At 46.6% G+C, this 21,749-nt stretch overlaps 6 protein-coding genes across 6 annotated transcripts; 3 read left to right on the top strand and 3 right to left on the bottom strand.

Annotated features, from left to right (window-relative positions):
* Positions 1–1,747: 1,747 nt before the first annotated feature.
* F9C07_2284503 (uncharacterized protein) lies at positions 1,748–5,920 on the top strand. The gene is made up of 3 exons (XM_041293600.2): positions 1,748–3,312; positions 3,365–4,024; positions 4,093–5,920. Exons 1-3 carry the CDS (start codon positions 3,195–3,197, stop codon positions 5,157–5,159), a joined length of 1,845 nt encoding a protein of 614 aa, XP_041147292.1. The 5' UTR covers positions 1,748–3,194; the 3' UTR covers positions 5,160–5,920.
* Positions 5,921–6,163: 243 nt separating this feature from the next.
* F9C07_2284502 (uncharacterized protein) lies at positions 6,164–9,702 on the bottom strand. Its single transcript, XM_041293590.2, has 3 exons — positions 7,596–9,702; positions 6,628–7,541; positions 6,164–6,530 (listed from the first exon to the last, which is right to left on the bottom strand). Exons 1-3 carry the CDS (start codon positions 8,930–8,932, stop codon positions 6,514–6,516), a joined length of 2,268 nt encoding a protein of 755 aa, XP_041147291.2. The 5' UTR covers positions 8,933–9,702; the 3' UTR covers positions 6,164–6,513.
* Positions 9,703–12,860: 3,158 nt separating this feature from the next.
* On the bottom strand, positions 12,861–13,655 carry F9C07_6654 (putative O-methyltransferase; the record flags this gene model as incomplete). Its single annotated transcript, XM_041286707.1, has 2 exons — positions 12,861–13,072; positions 13,139–13,655. The coding sequence occupies 2 exons, from the start codon at positions 13,653–13,655 to the stop codon at positions 12,861–12,863; spliced, it is 729 nt and encodes a 242-aa protein (XP_041147290.1).
* Positions 13,656–13,803: 148 nt separating this feature from the next.
* Positions 13,804–17,067, bottom strand: F9C07_2284500 (uncharacterized protein). The gene is made up of 3 exons (XM_041286706.2): positions 16,830–17,067; positions 16,728–16,782; positions 13,804–16,669 (listed from the first exon to the last, which is right to left on the bottom strand). Exons 1-3 carry the CDS (start codon positions 17,014–17,016, stop codon positions 14,386–14,388), a joined length of 2,526 nt encoding a protein of 841 aa, XP_041147289.2. The 5' UTR covers positions 17,017–17,067; the 3' UTR covers positions 13,804–14,385.
* Positions 17,068–17,290: 223 nt separating this feature from the next.
* Positions 17,291–18,655, top strand: F9C07_2162032 (putative epimerase). The gene has a single exon (XM_041286711.2). It carries the CDS (start codon positions 17,420–17,422, stop codon positions 18,371–18,373), a length of 954 nt encoding a protein of 317 aa, XP_041147288.1. The 5' UTR covers positions 17,291–17,419; the 3' UTR covers positions 18,374–18,655.
* A 974-nt stretch (positions 18,656–19,629) lies between these two features.
* F9C07_2070706 (FAD-containing subunit of NADH dehydrogenase) lies at positions 19,630–20,844 on the top strand (the record flags this gene model as incomplete). Its single annotated transcript, XM_041286710.1, has 1 exon — positions 19,630–20,844. One exon carries the CDS (start codon positions 19,630–19,632, stop codon positions 20,842–20,844), a length of 1,215 nt encoding a protein of 404 aa, XP_041147287.1.
* Positions 20,845–21,749: the final 905 nt, after the last annotated feature.

The raw sequence follows: 21,749 nt of genomic DNA, 5'->3' as shown, positions 1-21,749 counted from the left end.
TTAAGTTGAGCGTCCATCTGGAGCCGTTAGCTGTGACAGACATATATTCCTAGGCAGTAGCCGTAAGCCACTGCCTCTATCGTTTGTACGTACATTCATACTGATCCTTTGCCTTTGTCCCCTATTGAATCGATCCTGCCTGCCAGCAGTGCATGTCTCCCCTAGATACCTCCACTTGCCTGGTATGTTACTCAATTACTATATCATAACACTTTGCGTTTTTCTATTATATCAGGTCGTACTGTTGTTCATGGAGCAGTATACAACTAATACCCTTCTTTTTAGCTAAGAATCTCTTATAATCTTATTATATGAAATTGGGCCTAACCTAAGCCCTTTAGGGAGCCATCACCTAGGCGGCTGAGTAATCACTGCCTGAGGTCCCGGCCGTTAAAATATATTATATTGCACTATTTAAAAAAAGGTTAAGGTTTAGAAGACTAGAACAGCCACTAGAACTATAATAATATCAATATAGAGAATGATTAAATATATTATGAGCGGGAACTTGACGTGGTTCTCACGTACAATGCAAGCAGCCTGCTTCAACGCGTCGGTCGACTTTCCAAGACACTTAACTTGAACTTCTTGGTGGTGTTGTCGAAGATTTCAGGTGAGTACGTTGGCTGAGCCTTCTTCCATCTTCCCTGGTGACAAAAACAGACAAAGCCCCATTAGCGCCTTATACGCTCCACGGCCTTTCTGACCCGCTAATGGCACCGCAAGCAACGGGCGGCTACTGGTTACTGTGGAGCGCGCAAGGGGCAGCTTCAGTATAGTATCCATCCAGCTATCATCTTCGCAAGTGAACTGAGGATAACATAGGTCAGGTGACAACAAGTTCAGGACTACTCCATCGTCATTGAGTTTCGACGCAGGCTCTCGGGCAAGAAGGATTTGCAGGAGTTTTGAAGCGGCGTAGCATGATTGCATGGCCCCGAAAGGGATATCCGTCCATCCTTGAACTTCACTTGGCTTCACTTCTTGGAGAGGTCCTACAAACAATTAATGGTTATTAGTACTGTTTTGTAATGTCAATCGTGCATAATAATGACAGGACCGCAAAATTGTGCCATAAGGTACTCAGACCATGGAGAACGAAGCACACATTGTATTCATAGACTGAATATATGATCATATAGATGTAGTACAGTGCCATATAGACTTCTTACTTAGCGTAAATCAGTACATACGACCATAGGGTGTGGAGAACAGGGCTTCCCGTCCGCTCAGCCGTACTTAAGCCACACGCCGGGAGGTTAGTAGTTGGGTGGGTGACCACCAGCGAATCCCTCCTGTTGTATGTTTTTTGTTTATTTATTGATATTCAGTTTAGTTAGTTCATTATGAATGATGTTATTCGACTGAACCAGGCTTGGGATAGCTATAACAGCCCAAACATCCGGGCTTAGCCCGTTGAAACAACAGTGAACTCTGTACTCCGTACATCTCCATTTTTTAGCATCAGGTATCCCATTTTCTTTTCACTACCCCTCAGTCATTAATCTTGATAACATTACCAATATTCTATCTCTAGTGAATCTAGTAGATAACCTATGTGATAACGCTGCCAAAGATTTACTCTTTATCAACATTTGGAATATGTTATCAAACGTGCCATTATCTATACATGTTTGGTAACTTGGCGGGTGGGAAGCCCTAATCTCTAAAGCGTACCTGGCCGTTACCACGGGGCATTCTTACTGCGTCTTCCTATCAAACCCGTCCGGTCAAGATAAAGATGTCCCGTTAAATAGTAACTTTATCAGTCTCTTTCAATTTATCATAAACCAAACCTAAGCAAACCTATCGATTTTTGGGGACTGAGATGCTATCCCCTCATCAATTACCTCAGCTTTAAAGCTGGCCGCGGACTTTTGTGTCGTATACTCTTGGCATACTCCCTAGGAATGGTCCAGTCCCAGTCCTAAATATTGGGACTGGGACCGGACCATTCCGAGGCCCAGCGTTTCCAGAGCTGATATTTCTATTACAACCTTGCAAATTTATATCGTTTCTTCACTGATTCTTTCGATACTGGTATTATCTTCTTTGACTTCCATTTCCTAATATGGTATCACTTTAGAACCCGCTTGATTGTTGAGATAGAGAATTAGGTGTGCCTGCAGCCAGGGCCTTAATGTTGGAAATCTGCGTACCGTCTGGTATATACATCTTACAGTTGATTGGCTAAACCTTGACGGCCTTCCCGTTCTAGGCTTAAATTCAAGTGTTTTGGTGGTAATCCAGCGGTTTTTAATATTATACACCACACGCCTGGAAACGCGAAACTCAGTCGCGATTTTCATGGGTGATTTGAGCCGCTAATGCATCTATAATGGCTGCGCGAGATTCATTTGGAAGCACTCCTCCAGGCCTTCGATTTCCACTTGTTTTGGCGCCGAAAGCTCTCATATTGGTGGCGTTGTTGGTGGTTGAAGTTTAGAAGTTCTATGGTTGCGGGAAGTGTGCACAAACTGTTGACCCACGTTGTATATATAACACCACGTCTGCCTCCCAAAATCAAAAAGCCGATCTCAATAAAAACACGAGGAGCTTCCGGGGTCCCCAAGTCTTATCCCTGGTAGTCGCTCCGAGCCGCTGTGGGGCTCAGAAGAGAATTCAAGAAAGGGTTGTTGTTGACTGTCATAATCATATATGATTTCTCCGCGGAGACATCTTCGGGGTGGAGGTGACGGCGCACGGCCCTTGTCAGGTCTCTCAATTGAGCTTATTGCCATCATCAGCAAATAGATAGACATGAAACAACGGCCTTGGTCTCCACAGTGCGGGGGGTGTACTTGAAGAGGAGTCAAGGGTTTTAATCCGGGGTGTTTCACGCCGAAAGAGCCTGACTGTCTCTACTAATGAGGTTACAGAGGTGTGGCAGATGCCCATCATGTCGCATTTGAATTTTTAGCTGCATGAAAGGAGGATTCTCGTCCCAGTTACTTTCAGTTTATTTTACATAATTAGCATGAGGCTTTGAGCACAAAAGAGGAGCATTTTCCACTAATTTCGAGGAGTTCGTCAAGAAGAGATGGCAGTTAATTGGTCAACGAAGCCCATACTCCTGGAGGGCACAGGCACTGCCCCGGAATTCAGCCTTGTCACTGAAGCTCGCCAGGAATAAAAGCAACAGAGCCGAGGCGAATCCGGTGTTAAGCAAAATTATCTTTCCTCCCCACCTCACAATGAATCCAAATTCAGAAGCAGTCTCGTTTGAACTGGAACCATCTGCAAACGCCTCTGAGACACCGTTGGTCACAAGAACCAGCGCAGACCGTGGGCGGCCATCAGCTTCTAGTCTTTGTGAGAACTTTCTGATTCTGGAACGGTCGTAATATTAATATCGTTGGTTTAGTAAACGATCGGCATCCGAGCGACACGGTGGGAGATACCGAATCAGCAAGCGGAAGCAGAAGCAGCATCAGTCGTGATTCACGCTGCTCATCATTTCCAACACTCGAAAACCAAGCGGCCAGTACAACCGATGAGCCATTATCGAAGAAAACTGGGAAGTTCTTGACAGGGAAGGACAGTTGGCTATGGGAAATCACCTCCCTGATTTTCAGCGCGGCGTGTGTGGTTGCGATGGTGGGTGTCCTGATCGGCGTCCAAGGAACGTCTCTCTCCGCGTGGCATCTATTAATAGCACCGAACACTGTGATTTCAGCTCTTGCAACAGCCTCAAAGACAAGTTTACTCCTTCCTGTAACTGAATCTATCAGCCAGTTAAAGTGGGTGCATTTCAACAGGGCCCATCGATTGAGTGACATGGACTTGTATAATAATGCAAGTCGTGGACCCTTGGGCGCTTTGGTTTTTCTTTTCAAGGTTCCATTGAGCCTAGGCGCTCTAGGAGCGATTATAACAATTGTCGCTCTAGGATTTGATCCGTTTGCACAGCAACTGGTCTTCTTTCCAAGTCGCCAGGCAGTCATGGACAATGAGACAGCGTCGTTCAAGGTTAGCCAGGCTTATGAATCCGGGGCGTCTTGGAACTATCAAAACACTGTAGTCGGTGAGTGAAGGACGGTATTTTCTTTTGGCGGTGTCCTATGCATACATGCGAGCTGACAATACTAAAAGATTACACCGACTTCGCCATGCAGGGCGCCATTCTCAACGGGCTCTTCGGCTCCCCTTCACCACGCGCATTCACCTGCCCAACGTCGAATTGCGCCTGGCCGCAGAACCCCAGCTACCTATCGCTGGGTGCCGTGGGCGAATGCAAAAATGTAACCCAGTCAGCCGTGAACACCTGCGAAACTTTCCAGAGCACGTTGTCCACAGACTGCACGATCACAACCCCCGGAGGATTCAAGCTCGGGTCTAAAAGGGAGCACGAAAGCGCGACCCTCAAGTATACGCAGCTGAACACGACCTTGGCTGCTAATGATTCAAATGTGAACCTTATCAACTTTGCCGTATGGCGCGCCTTGGGGATTGCAAATCTATCAGAATTCGAAGTCCTCGAATGTCGTTTAAGCCTTGCCGGGTTCCTCTACAGCAACGTATCGGTCACGCAAAATACCCTGAATATCCAGGACGAGACTCACCTGTCGCTGGAACCTGTCAATGGTGCCAATTCTGGGTTGAACCTGTTCAGGCCAGCCGGCGGTGACTTCCCAGAGCAGGCCATGTTCGCAGTGCACGGGGCAGATCTGACCAAGATACACAAGCTTCTACAGCAGATTTTCATTGCTAAGGCCATGCTCCCCTTTGGCGATAGAACCGATCTAACCGGAGCCACCACCGACGTTCTGATCGCCGGCAACCTATCTCGCATCGTCGAGAGTATCGCCTTGGGAATAACCGAGCGGATTCGCACCGGGCCAAACAGTACAGATTCCAATGGGGTGGCATACCAGTCAGAAACCTATATCAACGTCAACTGGCCGCGGTTAACACTACCAGTGCTGGTGGTTATTGGCGCGGCGGCCTTGCTCGCGTGCAGCATTATCTCCAACTCTCAACATAGGGGGGCTCTATGGAAGTCTTCCAACCTGGCTGTCTTGTTTCACATTGTCAACGGAGTAGGGGACTATGGCCACCTATCTTCGTCAAATGATGCGCCTCTCGGTAGTGTCGAGGCTTTGGCGGAGAAAATGCGTGTCTTCAGGGGGGATAACATGGAATTCACCCCTAGCGCTTAGTTATTGCATTGCAAATGATTTACAGGTCAACATTAGGGTCAGGATTAGGATTAGTAAAACAAAAGGCTGGGCCCTAGTACCTGATGAATAAGGGGCTGGTTCCAGTTCTTCGTCTGCTGGTTGGCTCACTTTTATATATATCCACTGGGGATTATGTCCAGACCAAGGGATCCTTCGTCCTTTGTAGCTCAAAAATTTGGATGAGTAGCCCCAATGCCAGCGAGGACCAGTTCGTCGCCAGGGAACAATGCCGGCTCAAAGCTCGCCGATACAGAGGCTCCATTAGAGACAGTTTGCCATGGGTTTTCTTGGGTTTTGGAGGGTGTCTCTCCCACCTCTAACCGTACCAACCCACACAACTCTTTCCTTTTACTACTTGGGTAATAGCTATTATATACAAGTCCTTTTCTTCGACATCGCTTTCCGCTTCGATAACATTCTGGATCTGAAGAAGCTTTGTCGTGCGCTATCCCAGCTGCTGGAGTTAGGAGACTGGCAGAAATATAGTGTTTGAATCAGAAGGAATACAGAAGCGCCTAGAATACCATATTGTATAATGTTTTAACGACCAGCGGCCTAGCTTCGCATACTCTAAAGTCGCATATGACAGAAGGTGGCCGACCATCTATGAGTATCGTTTCTAGCTTAAACTCATCTTCTTGATACTACTGGTCGCCCGTACATTCTGTGTACTTTACATATATACCTGAATTCAGATGTCATGGAGCCGATGCAGAATCGGCCCGTAGGAGATACAGAACCCCCGGGGCTCCTAACCCCTGCTCAACCTACATACACCCCAGCTCCCTTTGCAGTTCTGAACCAGCCTTAGAGAGATTAACGCCTTGACTTTTTGGCCCTTTTTCTAATAAAAGGATTTACCGACTATTCGGTTGGGATTCTAAGGGAAAGAACTTTCTAAAAGAGAAGGATTTTTAAGCTATTTAAGCGCTGCTGAAAATATAGAAAAAAGGGATAAGAATTAGTCTTCTTTTATATTTGTTCTACTATCGAGTTAATGATAGAGCTTTACCTTTTGCCTCCCGTTTTCTTACCTAGTTGATAGACTATCTACTCTGTATAGTAGATCCTTTGTTATATAAATTAAGTATTATATATATATATTTTAATTTTAATACCATATTTTTAACTTGAGATGCCAGCATACGGCCCTCGAAACCCCGTTGTTCGGACACCCACTAAGTGGATACCACCAACCAGGGCAGAAGAACGACCTCAACGCCCAAAGATGTACACAACGGTCGACGACGATTGCCCAAATATCTATATTGAACCCACACCTTCGGTTGTTCCGCCTTGACTCGCATCGTCCTTCAGTAGCCTCAGAATAGCGTTAAGAGTCTTGAACGCGTAAGCCTAGGGTTCATCGAAATAAATGAAACATCCCAAAATATCTGTCACCTTACGGTCATGGTGGAAGTAGAGCCACAGCTGACTCAAGGACTAGCAAGTCGATGTGACCGGCGTGCCTGACGTGCCCTGCGGTAGGCAGTTCTCTTGGCCAGGCGCTGATTGCGGTTCCTCAATGATTTACCATCATATGCCTCATAGACCCTTTTTCCCTGCAAACCTCTGGACCCACCCAATGCAATATGACTGGGCTCCTCAATTTGAGGGTCATCACCCACCCACCCCGGCAACTCATCTAGCACACTGATTTCGTCATCTTTGACGGAAACTTTCAGTGGCACATGGTCACTTATAGAGCTACCCAACCTCAGCAAACTGAAGGCATTCAATGAGTCTGTCCAACGTGGAAACCAGCTCGCATAAATAGCTGTCACAAAAAGGCCAATGAGATTTAGGCCAACCAAAACAGACATCACAATTATACCTGCCAGTGAGATGGAGGGTTTCTGTGTGTCGGCGCCTTGGTCGTAATTAACCATGAACGACCTTGTGCCGGGATCGATATCCGATAGCCATGCGCTAATGGCAAGATATGCCGATATGGTGAATGCATTGGCCAAAATAGGCTCACCTCCGGGAGCTTCAAAATTTTGTAGCCAAGACGCGGCACGTAATGCGTTGTGGAATGTTGGTAGATTCGGATCAAGTGATTCAGGCCGTACACAATTGTTGATATCGTTAAACATGAAAAAGTCCGAATTTTGCGTTGTGGTGAGTCTGTGATAAGCAAAGATTCTGCCCAGGGGGGCTAGGTCTACGCAGACGTCGTCGGCTACTCTGCTGATATTCGCCCTATCATAGAGACCAGGTGATCTGGCGAGAGTCTCTAGCCAAGAGTTATTGCCAAAAAGAGCCAGAGCAGTTGTTAACAGCGGTCCCTTGTTTGACACTTGTTCAAGATCATTTGTGACTGGGGGCACACTATCTTCGCGGCTTAGTCTATAATGGTTGCTGGATTGGCCTGTTAGTGTTTCTAAGTTGGGTACAAGAGTAAACATCTCTTACTAGATACTGAAGTTACCCATGCCCTGTGCCAGGCAAGCATTTCCACATTCCTTGCTTGGACTATCTAAAAGCAGTGGCCCAGCCTTATTGCCATTCATATAGTTCGGCAGCTCGAAATATCCAGCCGTCGTGTCGAGCGTGACACGGAATAGTTGAGGATTGGGTGCCAGGGGGCGTTCCATCAAATGCTGCATTGCCTGGGAGATAGAAATGTTAAGATAGAGCTCTTCGGTGAAGTCTTGACGAGTCCGAGTTTTTCTCCACGGAGATTTTCGAAGGTCATTGGGCATGCAGGCATGAACTGCCCAAGAGTCGAGTCCGTCGCCAAGAGGTCGGTCGGCGTCCCTATGTCTGATAGATAAGGCACCTGGTATTGTATCACAGTTGGTAGGGAAATCTGCGAACGAAATGTTTTCGTAACGTGCTGTCGTATTGAATCGGGGGAGGAACTGCTGAATCAGGCCGGTGTTAAAATATTTAGGCAGCTCCGCAAGGAACGGATCTGAAAACAGTGACATGTTTCCCCATCTTGACCCTCCGAAATCACATAGCATGACCCCATTGGTGTTTATATCACCCATGTCGGTACGGGCGTTAGGACAGCTGTCATTACCTACCCAGAGCTGGGAAGAAAGATCATTGGCTGACGTACTCTCAATAGATTTTCGTGTCAGAGCTACAACCTGTGATGCTCCTGTCGACTGGACGGTAAGTTTCTCGGGGATGTCCATAAGCAATCCGATATGCATTGGATAAGTTGGTGTTTTGATCGTCTCAGTTGAAAGGAAGATCTGCTGTAGCGGGGAAATGAGGCCACCAACGACATGCAGAATCAAAGCCCAAATCAGGAAAGAGCTGCTGTAGCGACTCCGTTTGGTTGTTACTAGTCGAAAGTATGTTGGTATATCTGCCCAGCCCTTGTCGGCAAGTACAGTCATCTGGCGAAGCGTAATGCTTGGAGTCTTGCTATTCAGGCGGTGCTGAAGCCATACTACAACAGCACTCGAGCAGGTAGTAGTAGTCAACGGAATCGTCAATAGACTGACGATAGATTGAACCACTTGGGCAGCTTTATACCATCTCTCATTTCGGTCGCGCTCTTCATAGACGTAGTCAACGTTGTGCAACCCCCAGCCACTGTTGTCTTGGTCATTCGAGATCCAGTAGCCGTAATGACTGGCAGTGACGGGCCGATATGTCAGCCTGCAGAGCACCACCCAGGAGAAAAGATCCAAAGTGGCATATAAAAGGACGAGCCAAACAACGTATGTTGAGCGTTTGATCCGAGTTGTAGGGAATGGCTTAGTCTTATCATTGGCTGCATCGTCACTAATCATGGTTGCTCCGTCGCTGCTGGAAAAATATAGGGTCGGGAAACCGAGGTTCTCGGTCGTGTTTTGGGAAAAAGAGCTAACAGGACTGGAATAAAGAGGGCGCAGGCTGGAAGTTGAGCTTAAATATGTCAAGTTTTCAGAAGAGGATGAAGTTTAACAGAGTAAAGCGGCACAGCCGACATTAAGGAGAAACGAGGGTCAGATCCTCACTACTCGTGTCGATTTGTTCCCTTGCACAGCCTCAGCCTATTATTTGGTCCCGCCTGACCCCATCGGACCCTGGGACACGTTGCTAACTGTTGGACCTAGGACATACCTAGTAATGAGATATATGTCTTTTCCTCTCAGATGCGCGCAGATTTATCCTAAAATTTGCACAAATCTTTGATACGATACCACTGTAGCTGTACAGCTCTGGCCTGATTTTCGCACCACATAAAGCGTTAATCAGAGAGAACTTTTGAGAGAGAACTTCCGGCTTGGTTATTCAGAGGCCCAAAGGTGGAAGAGTATTGGAATCCAGAAATGCAGACTAGAGGGCCATTCTGGCTGCTTTGTTCGGCCGCCTTCTCAGACGATGGCCGGCTTCTCGCATCAGGCTCTAATGATAAGTCTAGAATAATTAAATCAATGACTTAACGAGCTTGTCCTTCCAGCCCTTCAAATTGGGGCCATCCAGTCTCCATAAATTCGTTCCGCAAAAGCTGCGCCATACTTTATAATTTCGGAGAGGAGATCGATGATTTTACCCTGCGGGTGAGTTTGCGGCTAAGCAATAAATGGACCACTGGACGGGCAACAAAATTGAATAATTAATTGACAAATCATGACCCACCTGGAGTTGGAATTGCCCACGGGATTCTGGCCCCCAACCAGTCGGCTCATTTTCCGGTCATTGTCCTGTCACCCCCAGGGGACATTTTAGCACAACACAGCCTTGTCTGGAAAGTTACAAGATTTTACCAGCCCAAAGCAAGTTAAAGCTGGGCTCCTAACCCTTATGGGAGCAAGAGTTATCCAGGACAATGAACAATGTTCCCTTTCTGGCTTAGTTCCATCTCTTGATCGCTTGGTAATTTTCGGAATTCGAATATACAGCGATACTATTTGACGAACAATACAATTATCAATGTTTATATGTACTTGTCAGAGGTTGTAGGTATGCTCTAATTAGATGCCAAAGGGTAGATATCCGCGCACCAGTTATATAAGAGGCTCCAGAGACCGGTCTGTTATTTCTCCACTATTAGGATTGTTCGCTGGCTGAACAAGTAAACCAGATACCCTGTTCAATTACCCTGGCTCAATACCTCTACAGCCACCACGCAGTCAAGTCGATTCTGTAACAAGCGTCCTTGCACACTGGTCAACTCAAGAGGGTGGCTTAGAATTCCTTTATCTTAAAGTGGAGCGGCATTTCTGCTCCGAGGTAAAACAGCGTATCCCGCAGCTACTCACTCACGATATCCATTATACTAGCTTTAAAAATAGTCCCAGAGTACATAAACGACGGGCCGCTTCGGAAGTGCCCATAATAACAAGACATACAAAGAGAGCTAGGGAGTAGTAGATCACGTCAATTTGTGTCTCTTCACATTTCTGTATAACCAGCTAGATTTATCCGAATTGATTTCTTATAAATTTGAATCCAAGCTTTGTGAATGAATGGCAAGGGGAAGAAGGATTCGGCCGGCATCACAGATGATCAATATTTAGCCCGCTTCATTCAGGTAAGAGGTATGTACTCGATCCTTAGATATTTTGAAAAGGAAAATTGGAACAACCACTTTTTTTAGATTTATGATTGCGACTTGGAGCTACATTGAATCAGTAAGAGTTTGCCCTATTATAAAAAGATTCATACTATTGCAAATTGAGCCCATAGGGACGGCTTCACCCATACAGATACGGTTGAAGCGATTAAAAATGCAAACAACATTACCGAGGCTATAGATGCTGTCCATAAAGCTTGTTAACGCGGCGGAATGGTGTGGATTCGACCTGGCTGGAATGGATCGAAATATAACGCAAACGTGGAGAAAGGGACACCATCATGCGAGTTTATTGATCGAGTGCAGATAATCCAAAACTTGATGTACCGAAGGCAGAAGAACGCAACATCAATCAGGTTGAGGGCCATACTCAGTAAAAAAAAAAGGCATTGCGGAGATTTCGCGATACATCTTTGACAAGAAATCTGACTGAGTAAGAGACATGTCAATTCAAAATACCACTAGGCAGGCACTGACAACAATAATATAATCACTTTACAGATCTTAAGCAAACAGCGAATAAATGAGTCGATCGCAATTGTAGACTACAAATACTAAGGTACTACAGATAGTCAGGGCTGCCTTCAGTTGATTCAATATAATTAATCCACCTATCTCATTTATGGTTGGTGGAAGCAGCAATATGTTGACTAAAAACCACAGGATCGGCCGGGAAGGGCCTATAATAGACAACATTATGACCTAGTAACCCTAAAGAGGCGGAGCTCTCACCTCCGATGTAGTTGACTTGCTGGGTTGCTAGGAAAAGGGATATAGGTGAACCGGAAAGGACAAGCATAGCTATTACTGCCTGGCCTAAGATGATCGGGTTCTTAACGAGTAACATTAGCCTCTGAGTTTCACCATGTGTAATTGACCAAAGCCAGATAGTGAGGCTTCCTGCAACGCAGACTGAGGCTGCTCCTGAGGCTGTGAGTTGAAAAACCAACTGAAATTCCATTCTCGTACTCTTAATGCAAGTGAATAGTGTTTTAATTGGATTCATAAATCTGATGAAAACAGAATCAATACTTTAAAGGCTATTATATTGTGTTGTGAAAACCAACTTATAAACTCCCGATAGTATGACACCATTTACTACCTAGATTTCCTTTTCCCGCAAGTAGTACAATTCTAAGTATTTGTGAGACTGATACTACTTTGAAAACTTGTTCCTTAAAGGCAAGGAATTGTGACTACTAAAAGTGTGGTAAGCGCCAAAGGACATTGAGAAATGATTTATCTTAAACTTTTTAATCTGGTTGATTGAGGGGTTATCAACACGCTTTCAAACAAGGCCTGCCGATCCTTCACAAGAATGAGGTCTTATGAGCATTCTGGATAGATTCAAAGAGAGGATAATGCAACAATTGTCTTTTCAAGATTGAAAGGTAGGTAGTTTATGCTCTGTTAAAACGAGGTGAAGAACTCATCTTAGATACAGGTAATAACAGTTCTGTTATGTCCCTTCCTAGAGTGTCCCTAATATGCTATAGCATGTTCCTGGTATGTCCTGAGTCCTGACATATCCTCAACATGCTCGGAGCGGATCACTGCTTTATCCATAGCGTCATATATCTGCTTCTCTGACTCACGCCCAGCAAAATCCAAGATTTGTAAAATGTTACATTCACACGATTGCCAGAACCTTTACTATTTGTACAATTGCTACTACTGATTGTCGGCGTTAACGCAAGAACAAACTCGCATATCGCGGAATGTGATAGGAACTCCTGACGTCTTGACAGCCTTGTGCAAATCTCGGAACCTTACTCCTTTGAACAAAATGCAAGACCTGGAAGATTGACTTTGGGAGGGAGACGAAGGGAGAGGGAGACAAAGCTCTCTGAGCCTAGTACATTACTTTCAGTGCTGGACCCACCACTTTGCAGCGGTAAAGTTGGCGATATCAAACCGATTAGTGTTATGACTTGTATCAGGCAAATTGTCAGCCCACCGCTCCCCATAGGATGCAACAGGCCACCACTCAGTACAGCACTCGAAGAAACCAGCTAGGAGGAATTACCATCCAACATGTCATTCACTTCTATAACGCAGAACACGGGTTGAATACATAGAATTGTGGGAAGCTAATAGAAAAGGAAACGGCAGCATTGATAACGTCAGGGCACAGAGTTTAATGCATAAGGCGCAATAGCTTATTTGTTCTCTGGTAGATAAACGCTCATCTCAAGCCCATTGGTGAATGGCAAAGTCATATTGCGGAATCCATTTCCTGGTTCTCTGAGGTAAGCCAGCAAGTCCGCATATCCTTGAGCACCCGAGATAGTGTTGTCGGTAAGGACCACGGCGCCGTGTCGAAGATGCGGCTGGACTGTTTTGAGAGTTGGGAGGGCAAGTTTCGACCAGACTAGTCGAAGACGGTTAGTTGGTGCCCAACAACAAGCACAGGACCACGTGGACGGGATATACTTACTATCCAGTAAGAGTAAGTCGACGTCTGGCAGGTTCTCCTTCAGCGTTTCGAGGAGATCGCCCTCGCGAAGGTCAATCTCATTCTCCACCGCGGGGCCACATTGCTTCCAGTAGACTCGTGCAATCTTTGCCTTCTCTGGCTCTTTCTCTGTGGCGATGACCACACCGGGCTTTCCTGTCGCAGCCTTCGTTTTAGCTACCGCGAGAGCTAGATAGATAGTGCTGACGCCGAAACTGGTTCCCGCCTCCACCACATTCGTGGCTCCCATCGCGTTGATTAATTGATATACAAACTGACATTTATCCTCATCGAGAGCAATAAATTTATCGAGCATCAGCTTGTCGAACTCAGCTGTCGCATCCTTCTCAGGGAGCTTGTCCTCGAAGTCACCTATGACCGTGGCCGAGAAGACCTTGCCAGTTTTAGCGATGGTAGCTTCCTGCTCCAATGACAATTTATGGAGCTTTGATAAAAGTTGGAGCACATGGGGTGGTGCATCCACGGGTGATGAGGACATATTGAAGTGGAAGACGTTGACGTTGATAAAATTGGGACCGTGAGAACTAGGCCGAAAACAGCGCTATTTATGTTCTCTGACAGGTACAGACACTAACGTGATGACTCAAATTGTTGCTAAGCTCACTATATAATACGAAGTAGGTACATGTCTTTCCGGACGTTGTATGTGCCCAGTTATATGGTTGATGGTCTTGGCTTTTTGGAGACTTGGAACCAGACTGTATACGGTTAGCTCAATCCTTGGTGCCGCGGAAATATCCGGGCTCGGCCTCTCGGAACTTCAAAGCTTGTCCCTACATCGTTGATCGTGTCTACGACCATAGGCTCTGGCGGCAGTCTGGTCTCGTCTGCGCGCTGAAAGTGCCGCCAATATGGAATCAATGATATTAAGTATATTGTGGATCCTTAGAGCGCGAGTATCGCGAGTTGAGGACCGAAGAATCAATGTTCACGGCAAAATCCCCCATAATGCCAAGAATACATTAAATCTGGTGCCCCTCATTAGGGCTTTTTTTGTAGGTGATCAAAGTGGGGAGGGAGCATGCCTTGGCATTTTGGGGTACTGAGTTAGTTCATCTACTTCACTTATACATATACCCTTAGGAGAAGCTTTGCAAACTAGTATGAGTATAAGCAAGAGTCTGAAATTGAACGATAATCAGTTTATTTAGAAGTACTACTACACAAAACTACCATGTCAAGGGTATTGTAATATTTCACAGTATTGATTACACTAAGAGCTCTTTCTCTAAGATGTAACCATATGCTTCTAACACTTTTCCAATCATGCGTACTACGTCCCAGTGTGCTTCTCCGCTCAGAAGCTTCGCCCAAAGCTTGATGACCCGAACACACAATTTAGAAAGGTGTGGTATCTCCCCGCCGCCTCTCACCGAACCCATCGCAGGGTCTGCCTCTGTCACAATATCAGTGAGATAGGCAACCAGGGTTGTTTCCTCCTTATCGACGGGCACCTCAGACGTCCGATTTTGCATGGCAAGCAACCACTTGCTAACCACGAAAGCGCACTCAAGTGCACAGAGTGAATGCTGGAGGGACCAAGTAAAGGCCTGACTACGTGTCACGATACTGACGCCCATTTTGACCGGAATGCTGAGTGCGTGCGCAGCGTACAGCACTGCGTGTGACAGTTTAGTAGAGGGTGTTAGGGGCGGACTTTGGTGCATAGACATCGCAATCTCGTAAGGATTATGAGTGTTTAGAGCGCGCCACGGACCCACATCCACAACCAGCCGAATATAGGCCATTCGAAGCAAAGCTGTGGAGTTGAAGGAAATTGGGCCTTGTGGATTTCCAGGACTGAGGGATGATTCTGGGTCTGTATACCATCCACTCTCCCAGTTCCTCAGTGCTTGCTCCACGTTTGCTGCATCTGCTGGAGAAAGGCTCTGTTCTGAGCCAGGTTTGTATTTGCTCAACTCGCGTAGGAAGTAGATGTGTTGAATCAAAGCCAATATGAGGGTGTATCCACCCAGTGAGGAATATCCCTTGACGATTTCGTTGTCCTCCTTTCGCTCTAGGAAGAGATTCGAAAAATATGATTGAAATTCTGGCTCAGGTTCCGATCTACCCCGGATTTCCTGCCACTCCTTCTCAGTCTGGGCCGCCCAATCTGCTTCCCGCGAAGGTAGGTTGATGATCAGTTCTGAGGTTCGAATGGGGGGCGGGGTATCATTGACTATAGTGTGGAAATTTAAAAAGCAGTATATTATAGCGATTGTCCGCTTGAACCCTTCGATTTGAACCCATTGACGCCAACCAATGCCTTCCGGTGTCTGAGTTTGCACCTTCAGGAATTCTTCCTCTCGCACAAGATTGACTATTGTGTTTTGTAGACCAAAGGCTTTGTTATATATGGCCTTTGAATTGCCCCATGTTGCCATTGCCATGAGCAAAAGGAGTGTTTGTGCAGCAGGTAGTGGATGGAATTGAGGGATGCCGGCCTGGCCCGCGGTCGAGTCTGACGGAACTTCTAGGACAGAGAAAGAGCTTTCCATCCATGGCTGACATCCGGGTTGCAAAACAGCCGATGCCTCATCATCTATTGGGAATGATCTATGGCAAAGCTCCGCTTTGCGGTTACGCAGACGTTCTTGGACTATGACATAAGACGCTTCGAACAGAATTCTCGCGTTATCATATTCAAAGTTAGACTGGGCTCCAATAACCGCCATGGCGAGTATTAGTTCAACTGGACACCTCTCTAGTGAGAATGTAGGGATGTGAAGAAATGGCAGATGACGGTGGAATCCCGAGAAGTATGTTCCGAGGTAGCGAGTCAAAGTATGTCGCGACTGAAGCACAAATTCAGGCGGAAGAAGGGGACTAAAGAATTGAACTTGCGCAAAGAGTCTATCCCAAAGTTGTTGCGTAATTTTCCATGGTTCTTGGTAAGTCTGCATTGACGGTAATATTTCAAAGGAAGGGAATGCCGAGGAGAATTCCTCAAATAGATGCGGGACCTGACGAAAGCCTGTGGCTTCATGAGATGGGGTAGTACTAGGATATTGCCAATGAATGCTGGAAGGCTGAGGGACCATCTCATCGAATAGAGAAAATGAGAGTGGCAAGTTTGGCTGGTCATGGGCTAATTGTGATGCTACAGTCATATTGTCAATAATGTGGGTCAAGTCACCAAAATTAGGTGCCGACTGATCCCATAGCACCTGGGACGAGTCGACGGGAGCCTCTACAGACATTGCGGCTGGATTATCCTTAGGAGTCTTTGAGAGACCAGAGGAAGGTGCGTCTAAAATGGGAGCCAAGAATGTATCGGAGGGTGGTAATATGGGCGAAGAATGGCCTGGATCATTGGCAGTGACGACCGTGTCTTGTTCTTCATGGATATGTGGTGATGTTACTTTTGCACCATGAAGAAGATAGCCAGAATGCTGCAGCGATTTGCCGCGCTTATCCAAAGGAGCTCCAAATCCACTTTTAGTGGACGAAGCAGCAGTATGGCAGAGGCGTAGGTGACGTGCGAGAAGGTCACTGATTCAGCCATCTTTAGCCGAGTGTACACTTAAGGAGTATCTGTATCTGTTTTTACCTTCTGGTAAAGGTTTGTGGGCAGACGGTACAGCCAAAGGGCTTTTCCTTCGTATCTGTAATATGTGAGGGAGGGTTCGCATCCAAGAATTGGAGTTCCTACGTAACCGTTCATGTCGTTGCAAGTGCTCATTCCGTTGAAATTGTCTAGCACAAAATTGACACCGGAATAACCTGCTTTTCTTCCTAGGAGAAGACGTATTTCGACGAGCTTGCTCCTCTGCAATTCTCTCTACGGGTGACATTCTATGTTTCTTTCTGGGAGGCATCGGCAAAGCTTGACTAGACATAAGATGTCCAAGATGAGGAGATTCGTTTCGCTTTTGACGATGCAGCCCAGAAATGCTGAGTCATCCACGAGTCACGGGACCCGTGGTGGTTGTTGTTGCATCACTATAAGTCTATAACTATATAGCAGGTTGTGGCTGGAAATTCTTGAATTGTTGTACTGGCCATTGCAGTCTCAGTTCGTGGGGAGGTTTCTCGTCAAGCTTCGCCGTCACTTAATACAGTCTTTCAACCGATACAGTCTAGTTTAACATCCAAATCGATTTTTATCGAGTCGTAAATATACGAGATGATGACTCACAAGGCGTTATTTAAAGACTAAAATACAATCCACTTTCTTTCTTTCTTTCTTTCCTTCCTTCCTTCGTTCTTTTCTTTCTCTAGATCCTCACTTAACCATCCACAATGGCTACTCATCTCAACTTCGTCACCCTTGACGTCTTTACCACCACGCCCTTCAAGGGCAACCCCCTGGGTGTCGTCCACCTCCCTCCTGGGGCCCCGCTCTCTCAGGCCCAGAAACAGGCCATTGCTCGAGAATTCAACCTTTCAGAATCAGTTTTCATACATGATGTCGACCCAAGCAACGACCCCGACCCGCACACCCGCCGCATCGACATTTTCACGACGACCGAGGAGCTCCCCTTTGCCGGCCATCCCACCATCGGCACGGCCAGCTACCTCCAGGCGCAAGGGATCAACAAGCTCATCACCAAGGCAGGTCCCATTCCCATCCGCTCCGATGCGGAAGAAGGGCTCGTTAGCGCTGCTATTCCGCACGACACCCATCTCAACTCCAAGGTTCTCGGCCACATCGAGTCAACTCTTCGTGCGGACCGCCTGCATTCCACCCCCGAGATTCGCTCAGCAGAGCTTCAAGCTCCTATTTTCAGCATCGTGAAGGGGATGACTTTTGCTCTTATTCCCCTCCCGAGTCTGGATCTGTTATCTCAGGTTTTACCAGGCGCTTTCCCTTGTGCAATGCGCGACCTTGTTGATGTAGAATGGAGTGAGACGTTCATCGGGCGATACTATTATGTTATTTCCGGGACGAGCGTCTCGGACTCTGGGGTAAGGACGGTTCAGTTGAGAACGAGGATGGTGGAGGATCAGATAGAAGATCCGGCCACAGGGTCGGCAGCGTGTGCATTGACAAGCTATCTTGCCCTCCAGAAGTATAGCGAGACAAGAATTCAGTTTCAAGTGACACAGGGCGTGGAGATGGGGCGGCAGAGTGATATTGCAGTCGAGGTTAAGGTTGATGTTGGAGAGGACGGGGTGAGGAGGGTAAAGGAGGTACAGCTTGGGGGCAAGGCAAGACAAATCATGAGTGGAAGTATTCTTGTGCCTTCTGTTTAAGCAATTTAAGGCTCTCTATTCGTGGTTCAGGGCTTGCCTAGGGTTTCATAACAGCAGCCAGGTTGATCCCTCACTCCACATATATTGGTCGAACACCTGTTCCATAGCAAAAATTGATAAATTGACAATAAAGTACAGGCGATCTAGGACTGCATAGTTATATTGTATGTTCTTTTATTAATGATCACTAGACCTAAGATTGCTGAAAAAAGAAAAACAAATTATTTTTCATCATCTCCTTTCCTTGATGAAACTATACAAAGATACGGACTAAACTTGCAGTCAAGTAGAATATCTATAAATATGTATCTATTTGTAATTTCGTATCGAATACAAGATTTTGTCGGTTTGCATTAGTATGCAGACTATCTATACTAGATAAACCACTAATCAATCCTACAAATAAATGGAATAAGTATGAATAAATTAGATAGGGGGTACTGGTCTCTGTGGATTCCGCGAGTTATAACTTTGTCGAAGAACATGAAAGCGTGGCATTCGGAAAGACGGTGTTCGGGCTTTGTTTTTCATCGTCGAGGGTAGTAGCGAGGCTTTGCATTATCTCGCTGAACTTGTCGATCGAGGCACGGTGCAGTCTTTCGTCGTGGGGACTTGTCCTCTTTTAGAAGCACAGGAGGCACACGATCATGCTAATGGGCGGTATTCTGGACGTGGAAAGTTTGTTCTCACGGGTTGAATGTGGAGGGCGCTATGCATTGTAGTTCATCACTACTTCATTTTCCAAGGGAACGTTCCTGCGTTACCAGTGTTTGTATCTCAAAATGTACCTAATCTAGTATAATAAGGATGACCAGGCTTAACCACCCCTTAACTGCGTGAAGCGATGGTTGCTATATTTCTGAATTAGATATTATCTCCGCCATATAGAACTGTAATAGAACTCAACTATTGCGAGAGTATTTTGTAAGGCATAACCAAGGAGCTGCTGGTACTCCGTATAAGCAAGTATACCCGTACCGTGACTCCACTCGGGTTCCCGATAGGCTACGGGTCCGGATAACCCCAATAGCCTATCCGGGAAGCCCTGTCAACAGAGCGAGATGCCGAATCTTTCGTTCATACTAAGTGTCTCCATCGGACCGTGACTTCGGCAGTCCTATATAAGGATCTCGACGGCCATGATCAAGACTGACTGCGCAACAGAATTACACGTATTGCCTCGAAGCGTGTATATATTACCCCGAACGCTAGTTATTCCCTACCAAAGATTCGGTCAAGTTCTCCAACAGTTCAAGATGCAGAGAATAGTGGTTATCGGGACGGGCTTTGCTGGAATGTGGAGCGCCCTTGCTGCCATGCGCTTGATTGACCTGCACGGAGGGAAAGCTACCGGCATTGAAGTGACGGTCGTGTCGCCAGAGCCAACACTGGTTATACGTCCCCGATTGTACGAATCAGGCGCGAAAAACATGAGTGCTTCGCTTGAAGGTCTTTTCCGTGTCACAGGTATCCACTTTGCCAAAGGCACAGTCGAGACTATCTACGTCCCGCAACGCCTGGTGAAGATTGTGGACCAAGCTGGGGTGTGTTCGACCATTTCGTACGACCGGCTTGTGCTAGCAGCCGGCAGTCGCTTGAGACGTCCAAATATCCCCGGGCTTCGTGAGCACTCATTCAGCATCGACCAGCTTGGGGAGGCGGCAGACTTTGAGGCTCATCTGCACAGTCTAGCCTCCCTTCCTCCTAGCCCGGCTCGCAATACGGTTGTCGTTGGAGGCGGCGGCTTTACGGGTGTTGAAATTGCAGCTGAGCTACCCGAACGTTTACGTTCGATCCTCGGCCAGGAGGCAGAAGTGCGCGTCGTCATTGTCGAACAGGCCACCGAAATTGGCCCTGAACTGGGAGCCAACCCACGACCAGTCATTACTCAAGCCCTAGCAGAGCAGGGGGTGGAAACAAAGCTTGGGGCGGGAGTTATGTCAGTGGACGACAAAGGTGTGGTGACTACCAGCGGCGAGCGCATTGAGTCCCTCACGGTCCTCTGGACAGCTGGACTAGAAGCAACCCCATTGACGCAGCAGATACCAGGGGCAAAAGACAAATGCGGCCGTCTTCATGTCGATGTGGATCTGCGCGTTCCATCCGCGAAGGATATCTTTGTGGCAGGTGATGCAGCCCTGGCCGAAACAGATGGCAACGGCCACTATGCAATGATGTCGTGTCAGCATGCCATGCCCCTCGGCCGCTTTGCCGGGCACAATGCTGCTGCCGATTTGCTGAACGTTCCGACTAAGCCCTACTCTCAACCTACATATGGAACGTGCCTTGACCTGGGCCCATGGGGAGCAGTTGTCACTGAGGGCTGGGATCGTACAGTCAGGTTCAAAGCATCTGTGGCTAAACCGATCAAGGAAAATATCAACCGTGTTGTGATATATCCGCCTAGTGCTAATCGTGCCGAAGCGTTTGCTGCTGCTGACCCAGACAGCCCTGGCCCTACTTTGACTTGAAATTACCGGATCCGGGATTTTATACATCGTTTTCGATTAGATGGATCTTAGATTTGCGGGGATTGGATGAAGTATCTTTATAGTTAATCTCTAGTTATCCTGTCTAAGCTATACAGCAAATAAGCTATTATCATCAATAAGCAGATACCATTCTTTGGCTCAATACAAAACCTGGTAATTGGGAACCCATCGCCAGTACCCGTTAAATTGATCCCCGTAGTTTGAGGTCCTATTTTTATACCGCCCATAACAGACCTAGCTTGGAGGGTGGACAATCCATCGAACTTGTACCCTTTCTCCGTGGGTTTTTTTAATAAAGTAAGTATTTATACACAGGCCTGGCCTGTGTAATAGCCGCACCTTTGTATTAAGACCTTTAATAGTAAGACACTTGGATATAACTTACGTGAGAAAGTATCTATCACGGGCGCCTCGAGCACAAGAGCTTTCGCGCTTCTCTCCCTCTTTCAAAGGCTCCCCAACACGTGTCAGCCTTATGCACTGACTTATTAAGAAACGATTGACATTTGCTGACTATGAATGGTTGGTCTTGACTAGGAATATGAACGGCTATATCCCGGAGAAGCTTAGCTACTTCACACGAGACTAAAGAGAGATATGTGCTTTTACAGTTACTTATTATATAAATTCCTCAGGAAGTGAGAAAAAACGTGCTTAGCTGCGTGGTGCAAGTGGAAACTGAAAGCTCTATACATAGAGGCAAATAGCTAGATATATACCACTTATAAAATGAGATAGACTAATCACCGACCCGCCCTGATATTGTCATATCAAATCATGCAGACCGACACCAGTAAATTACTAGGACTATGTAAGGATTTTTTTTTTTTTTTGATTTGCAATAAGGTGCATAGCTATCCATACAAATCAAATAAGCTGCATAT

This window comes from Aspergillus flavus, chromosome 5, assembly GCF_009017415.1.
Source record: "Aspergillus flavus chromosome 5, complete sequence".
In the NCBI taxonomy this organism is placed as follows: Eukaryota; Fungi; Ascomycota; class Eurotiomycetes; order Eurotiales; family Aspergillaceae; genus Aspergillus; species Aspergillus flavus.
Note: the sequence above shows the minus strand (reverse complement) of the source record. Positions and strands in the feature narration are given on the sequence as shown.

Bases quoted from the DNA above. Each gene is read 5' to 3' on its own strand.
- F9C07_2284503 (XM_041293600.2), top strand. From the start codon at position 3,195: ATGAATCCAAATTCAGAAGCAGTCTCGTTTGAACTGGAACCATCTGCA. The intron at 3,313-3,364 runs GTGAGAACTTTC...TCGTTGGTTTAG, and splicing joins GCCATCAGCTTCTAGTCTTT to TAAACGATCGGCATCCGAGC. The intron at 4,025-4,092 runs GTGAGTGAAGGA...CAATACTAAAAG, and splicing joins CTATCAAAACACTGTAGTCG to ATTACACCGACTTCGCCATG.
- F9C07_2284502 (XM_041293590.2), bottom strand. From the start codon at position 8,932: ATGATTAGTGACGATGCAGCCAATGATAAGACTAAGCCATTCCCTACA. The intron at 7,542-7,595 runs GTAAGAGATGTT...AGGCCAATCCAG, and splicing joins ATGGGTAACTTCAGTATCTA to CAACCATTATAGACTAAGCC.
- F9C07_2284500 (XM_041286706.2), bottom strand. From the start codon at position 17,016: ATGTCTAGTCAAGCTTTGCCGATGCCTCCCAGAAAGAAACATAGAATG. The intron at 16,783-16,829 runs GTAGGAACTCCA...CACATATTACAG, and splicing joins GCAACGACATGAACGGTTAC to ATACGAAGGAAAAGCCCTTT. The intron at 16,670-16,727 runs GTAAAAACAGAT...TGGCTGAATCAG, and splicing joins CCACAAACCTTTACCAGAAG to TGACCTTCTCGCACGTCACC.
- F9C07_2162032 (XM_041286711.2), top strand. From the start codon at position 17,420: ATGGCTACTCATCTCAACTTCGTCACCCTTGACGTCTTTACCACCACG.